The 7,221-nt window shown below is 45.3% G+C and overlaps 1 protein-coding gene across 1 annotated transcript in view; it reads right to left on the bottom strand.

Annotated features, from left to right (window-relative positions):
- Nup210l (nucleoporin 210 like) overlaps positions 1 to 7,221 on the bottom strand; it is a 109,083-nt gene that overhangs the window by 90,087 nt on the left and 11,775 nt on the right. The window contains exons 4-6 of the mRNA XM_005367309.3: positions 6,781 to 6,912; positions 4,918 to 5,011; positions 3,730 to 3,880 (exon numbers count right to left, since the gene is read on the bottom strand). Coding sequence (XP_005367366.1) covers positions 3,730 to 3,880; positions 4,918 to 5,011; positions 6,781 to 6,912 — 377 coding nt within the window. The remainder of the gene's footprint in view (positions 1 to 3,729; positions 3,881 to 4,917; positions 5,012 to 6,780; positions 6,913 to 7,221) is intronic.

Genomic DNA, 7,221 nt, shown 5'->3' with positions numbered 1-7,221 from the left:
ATCTGTAATGAGGTCTGGTGCCCTCTTCTGGCCTGCAGACATATACACAGACAGAATATTGTATACATAATAAATAAATAAATATTAAAAAAAAAGAAAAAAGAAAAATGAAGTTATGCTGGAGAGATGGCTCAGAGGTTAAGAGCACTGGCTGCCCTTCCAGAGGTCCTGAGTTCAATTCCCAGCAACCACATGGTGGCTCACAACCATCTACAGTGGGGTCTGGTGCCTGCAGGCATACATGCAGACAGAATACTGAATACATAATAAATAAATTTTTAAAAAAAGAAAGAAAAATGAAGTTAACGGCAAGTCACTAATAAATGCCAGCAAACCAAATAAAGGTGAGACAGGCAAAGACCAGGGTTCTTGGAAGCACCTGTGTTCCAAGTCCTTTCATTTGACCACAAAAGATAAAGTTCCAGATGGCAACTTATGCAAGACAGCGTACATTGCTTTGTATCTTTTGTTTTGGATGGGCTCTCACTTATGTGGCCCAGACTTCAAACTCACTATGCAGTTGTCCATCTGGATTTCTTTTTTTTTTTTTGGTTTTTCGAGACAGGGTTTCTCTGTGGCTTTGGAGCCTGTCCTGGATCTAGCTCTGTAGACCAGGCTGGTCTCGAACTCACAGAGATCCGCCTGCCTCTGCCTCCCGAGTGCTGGGATTAAAGGCGTGCGCCACCACCGCCCGGCTAAATAAATAAATCTTAAAAAAAAAAAAAAGAAATCCAAGCCGGGCGGTGGTGGCACACGCCTTTAATCCCAGCACTCGGGAGGCAGAGGCAGGCGGATCTCTGTGAGTTTGAGACCAGCCTGGTCTACAAGAGCTAGTTCCAGGACAGGCTCCAAAACCACAGAAAAACCCTGTCTCGAAAAACCAAAAAAAAAAAAAAAGATTTATTTATTTATTATGTATACAGTGTTCTGTGTGCATATATGCCTACGCACCAGAAGAGTGCACCAGATCTTCCTACAGATGGTTGCAAACCACCATGTGGTTGCTGGGAAATGAACTCAGCTCCTCTGGAAGGGCAGCCAGTGCTCTTAACCTCTGAGCCATCTCTCCAGGCATGATCATCTGCATCCAAGGTTAAAACACTGATGGGAGGAGATATCTCAGCAGAGTGCTGATGTACAAGCATTAGGACCTAAGTTTGAACCCCAGCACCTACATAAAAGTTGGGTTCAGTGGCACACTCTTGTAATCTCAGCACTGGGGAGATGGAGAAAGGAGTTTCCCTGGAATTCACCAGCTAGCTGAGCAGAAGAGCCCCAGGTTCAGTGAGAGAGCCTGTCTCAAAAGATAAGGTAGAGCGCTGGCTACTGTCTCCCTCTCATCATGTCCCCCAGATGCCATAAGCAAGCAGCTAGCTCTCTTGTTGTGGGATATTATTGTAAGATGTGTTCATTTGTTCACACAGTGGAACATTTGTTTAGTGATGCAAAGATGGGGTGCATTGTTTTATGTTGCACTTGCTTAACTCTGAAGCTGTGTGACTTGGCCTGTCTAAACACCTGAGTGGTCTAATAAAGAGCTGAATGGCCAATAGCTAGGCAGGAGAGAGGATAGGCAGGGTTGGTAGGCAGAGAATAAATAGGAGGAGCAATCTAGGCTGCTGGGCAATATTATTTTAAGCTGTGTGACTTTTGTTTATGCTGCATTTGTTTGACTTGGTGAAGCTGTGAATTCTTTGCCCGTCTAAAAGAACTGATGGTCTAATAAAGAGCTGAAAGGCCACTGACAAGGCAGGATCAAGGATGGGCGGGGCTGGCAGGCAGAGAGGATAAGCAGAAGGAAAAACAAGGAAGAGGAGGAGGAAGGAAAGAACAAGGGGAAGAGGCCGGTCAGCCACGGAGTGAGAGTGAAAGTAAAATATACAGAAGTAAGAAAAGGAAAATGCACAGAGACAAGAGGTAGCTGGGATAATGAGAAAAGCTGGCTATAAACAAACCAAGATAAAGCCGGGCGTGCATAACTAAGAATAAGCTCAGTGTGTGATTTATTCGGGAGCTATGTAGTGGTCTCTGCCAAAAGAGTAAGACATCACACTACTAGGCTCTAAAGAAAAGAAGAAGAGAAAGAGAACGCTAGGCTGGGGCCAGCCACCCAACCACACAACCAGCCAGAGTAAGAAGGGAAGACAGATATATAGAACAAAGAAAGGTAAAAAGCCCGGAGCCAGACGGTAGATGGGAGCTGGGCCGTGGTGGTGGCACACACTTTTAATCCCAGCACTCGGGAGGCAGAGGCAGGCGGATCTCTGAGTTGAGGCCAGCCTGGTCTACAGAGTGAATTCCAGGCCAGTCTGGGCTACACAGAGAAACCCTGTCTCAAAAAAAAAAAAAAAAGAAAGAAAGAAAGAAATCAAAAGATAGATGGGGTGATTTAAGAAAAGCTAGCTAGAAATAAGCTAAGCTAAGGTCAAGCATTCATGAGTAAGAATAAGTCTCCATGTATTTATTTGGGGGCTGAGTGGCAGGCCCCCAAAGAGTAAAGAAGAAAAGATCCCAACTACCTTCTCTTTCCCTTTCTCCTCCAGTCGTGCTTTCCGCCTCATCACAGGCTGTAGAAACGGATTGATTCTCCAGCTGACTGGAGACTAAAACCAATTAGTGACCAAAACAATTATTTTTCCTATACTGAAAAATAAAAGGGGACCGGATTGATGTCTAGTGGTTAAGAACACTAGTCGCTCATGCAGGGGACCTGGGTTCAATTCCCAGAATCCTCTGTAACTCCAGTCCCTGGCATCTTCCTGCTTCCAAGAACATCAGGCACACATATGGTGCACACACATGTGCATGCAAACACCCATAACTTTAAATTAAAGACATTTTAAAATAATTTTTAAAAATTTAAATAACAAAAGCTTTGGACTGGGCATAGTAGTACACACCTTTTTAAAAAAAATTTTTCATGCCCACTGGTTTGACTGTGTGAGGGCGTTGAATCCTCTGCAACAGGAGCTGCAGACAATTGTGAGCTGTCATGTGGGTGCTGAGAACTGAACCTGGGCCCTCTGGAATCGCAGCCAGTGCTCCTAACTACTGAGCCATTTCTCCAGCCCTGGTAGTGCACAGCTTTAATCCCAATACTCAGGAGGCAAAAGCTAAAGGATCTGTAGATTGGAGACCAGCTTGGTCTACACAGTGAACTTTAAGCCATCCAGGACATCATAGAGAGACCCTATCTCAAAAAAAAAAGTAGATATTTTTATTTTATTATTTTTTTGTTTTTGTTTTTTGAGACAGGGTTTCTCTGTGTAGCTTTGGAACCTGTCCTGGAACTCTCTCTGTAGACCAGGCTGGCCTCAAACTCACAGAGATCCGCCTGCCTCTGCCTCCCGAGTGCTGGGATCAAAGGCGTGCACCACCACCACCCGGAGCAGTTAGCTGTTTTTAGCGGAGAATGTCAGTATATGGGGCGGCTAGATGGTGAAGCACTGCCTACCATGTACAAGGCATGGATTTGATCCTCAGCATCAGAGTCACACTGCGTAGCCCAGGCTGGCCTGGAATTCACTCTGTAGACCAGACTGGCCTCAAACTCATAGAGATCCAGGCTTTGTCTCCAGGCACTGGGATTAGAGGGGTGTGACATCACAGGAGTTGTGAAAAGGCTTCTTCAAAATGATGCCTATTGGCCCAGATAACAGCAAGTTAGTGGTGTCTACTCTATTCCCCACGGGAAGTCTTCGGAAAGCTGTTTCTAGTGCCGTTGTTTACCTTGTAGAATGGCTCATAAATTCGGACTTTCACAACAGCAGCTCCAGTTCTCATCCCAGACACCAAAACCACGTCTCCTTGTTGCTCCTCTTTTTCCATCTCAACTATATAGTCAGGGGGAGAATATTCTGCTTCCGAGAATTTCAGGATCCTAGACACAAAGTAAGATTTGTCTCTAGTAGGAGTAATAGTCTTCTAAACTTTAGTTTCTATGAAGTCTGTTCATGTAAACAGTTCTTTTTTTTTTGGTTCATGTAAACAGTTCTGAAATACCTTTGCTTACTTGTGGACTTTTTGAAACAGTATAACACAGGCTGGCCTCGAACTTGGATTTGAAACAGTGTAACCCAGGCTGGCCTCGACTTGGATTTGAAACAGTGTAACCCAGGCTGGCCTCGATTTGCTATGTAGCAGAGGCTCGCCCTGGACGACTACTATCTTTTTTCAAGACAGGTTTTCTCTGTGTAGCCCTGGCTGTCCTGGAACTTGATCTATAGACCAGGCTGGCCTCAAACTCAGAGATTCACCTGCCTTTGCCTCCTGAGTGGTAAAATTAAAAGTGTGCGCCACCACTGCCCAGCTCACCCTGAACTTCCAATCCCCCTGCTTCAGCACCTCCACCCCACACTCCCAGTATTAGGATTATAGTTCTGTGTCACCAAGGCTGATTTGAGTTTTTAATTTCTGATTTCCAGAAGGGCTAGCCTATGGTTAAGACTGCTCTCGAACTATAATTTAGGCTGTCTGTGATATGTTCTTTGGCACTGAAAACAGAATGTTGTTGTTTTAATTTTTTTAAGGTGTTCCGACTGTGTAGTCCTGGCTGGTCTGGAACTCACTATGTAAACCAAGTTAGTTTTGAACTCACAGAGATCAGCTTGCCTCTGCCTTCTGAATGCTGGGACTAAAGGTGCTTGCTAAATCAACGGGCTAATGATCTCACTCAGTTTCAGCATGTGCCAACAGCTTGAGCTCACGGATCTCCCAACAGAGGCTCAAAGGAACTCTCATGTAGGTTCCCACATTTATCCCCTCTATCTTTCTACCAAAGATATTTGCCCTAGTGAATGTCTCTGTTTAAAACTTTCCGGACAGCAGGCTGTCCACACAGACGGCTGCTGTGCACAGGGTTTCACAGGGACGCGTCGTCGTCAGAGCCAGGTGGTTTATGTCGGGGTTCAGCTTTACCTGATTTTGCTAAACAGCTCTTCTCTGGCTGACTCGTTATCCTGGGCAATGCTCCACTCAAACACCATGCCTGCCAGAGTGCTGAACGTGTTCCCTGCAGAGCAAGCCAAAAGCAGTGAGATAGAGTCACATATTCCAAAACATTCCAGTGATGACTCCACTGAAACACACACATGAAGAAGACCCTTACAAGACAACGTGAGTGTGGCTTCCAACAGACTGGCATTTAATTATTTATTTAGGTTTTCGAGACAGGGTTTCTCTGTGTAACCCTGGCTGTCTAGGAACTAGCTGTGTAGACTAGGCTGGCCTCAAATTCACAGACCCACCTGCCTCTGCCCCCTGAGTGTTGGAATAAAGGTGTGCACCCAGTTGGTCCGGCTCCAACAGACTTTCTAGAGTAGAATGGACCCATGTAGACTCACTGCCAGCTGCAGGCATACTTAACCCTGCCTTCAAAACAAGTTGTCAGGGGGCTGGAGAGATGGCTCAGAGGTTAAGAGCACTGACTGCTCTTCCAGAGGTCCTGAGTTCAATTCCCAGCAACCACATGATGGCTCACAACCATCTGTAATGAGATCTGGCGCCCTCTTCTGGTGTGTGGGAAGCAGAATGTTGTACATATAATAAATATATTAAAAAAAAACAAGTTGTCATAAAACTAGATTCTAAAAGTTATTTTTTCATGTCTTAAAAATTAGTCCAGTCTTGGGCTATGAGGTGGTGGGAAGGCAACTCACAGTGGGAGCCTGACCGCCTGAGTGCCATCTAGTGATGGTGGAAGGAGAGGGCTGTCCTCCAACCTCCACAAGCACACCATAGCGTGCACGCATGCCACAGCATACATGTGCATGTGTGCACTCACACAGACAACACAGTAAAAGAAATTTTAAAACCTGTTTACTCAATAATTTACAAGTATAGCAGTGATGACTTTTTAAATATCGTTTTACATCAGTATAGCATATTTAAGGCAACGAATCAGGTGGTGGTGGCACAGTGGTGGGCTGATCTCTGTATATTGGATGACAGCCTGGCCTATATAGTGAGTTCAGCCAATAGCTGCTGAGATACCAGCCCATTGGGGCGTGGTGTCTCTCTCTCTTTAAAAAAGCTGACACTGCCCTCCCCTTGCTCTCTGGCTTCAGCGACTAGGCTCCCTTCCTGATTGCGCAGAGGGCTGTTGTCTGGGATGGTGATCTGTAAGTTTTTCCCACTTAAATAAATAACCATTCTATTAATCATAATTCCATACTGGTGGGGGATTGTTTGTGACTTATGCCTTCACAGACCCGACCAATTTTTTTTTTTTTTTTTTGGTTTTTCAAGGCAGGCTTTCACTGTAGCTTTAGAGCCTGTCCTGGAACTAGCTCTTGTAGACCAGGCTGACCTCGAACTCACAGAGATCCACCTGCCTCTGCCTCCCGAGTGCTGGCATTAAAGGTGTGTACCACCACTGCCCAGCCTGACTAACTTCTTTTTTTTTTTAACTTTTAATGATTTATTTAACTCTATTCCATGTACATTGGTGTGAAGGTGTCAGATCTTGTGGAACTGCATTTTCAGACAGTTGTGAGCTGCCATGTGGGCGCTGGGAACCGAACCCAGGTCCTCTGGAAGAACAATCAGTGCTCTTAACCACTGAGCTATATCTCCAGCCCCCTGACTAATTTCTTTTAAAGTCCAAAAATAACTAGAAATAATATAAGTAGTTTTGTTTTTGTTTTTTGTAAGAAGACAGCTAATACACTGAACTACTTTCCACACTGCCAAGCCTCCTGCATGTGAGCCCCAGATGAGAAAACAGGTCACATTCACAATCTGCTAGCAGTTTGCGAGCTCAGCCCTCCTCCGGCCCATTACCTTGAGCATCCAGAGCCCTGACCATCAGCTCCAGGGGCGCGTCGTCCACATACAGCTCCCGGGTGCGAGAGACAATTTCTATGCTGTCTATAACACCGACCTTAACATCACAGCGCAGCTCATGGTCAGTCACTGCAAGGGACAAAGAGCTGGCTATTTAAGGAAATTTGTCACCAATCTATAAATGTCTCAAATACCCAGAGTTTAAAGGTTATACAAGGCCAGCAGCCAGAGCTATGTAGAGAGACTGCCTCAAAAAATCAAAAAAAAAGAAACTCGGGCTGGAGAGATGGCTCAGTGGTTAAGAGCATCGCCTGCTCTTCCAAAGGTCCTGAGTTCAATTCCCAGCAACCACATAGTGGCTCACAACCATCTGTAATGAGGTCTGGTGCCCTCTTCTGGCCTGCAGGCATACACTCAGACAGAATACTATATACATAA

The sequence above is a fragment of the Microtus ochrogaster genome, unplaced genomic scaffold, assembly GCF_000317375.1.
Source record: "Microtus ochrogaster isolate Prairie Vole_2 unplaced genomic scaffold, MicOch1.0 UNK16, whole genome shotgun sequence".
Lineage (NCBI taxonomy): Eukaryota > Metazoa > Chordata > Mammalia > Rodentia > Cricetidae > Microtus > Microtus ochrogaster.
This window is presented reverse-complemented; position numbering and strand designations above follow the sequence as displayed.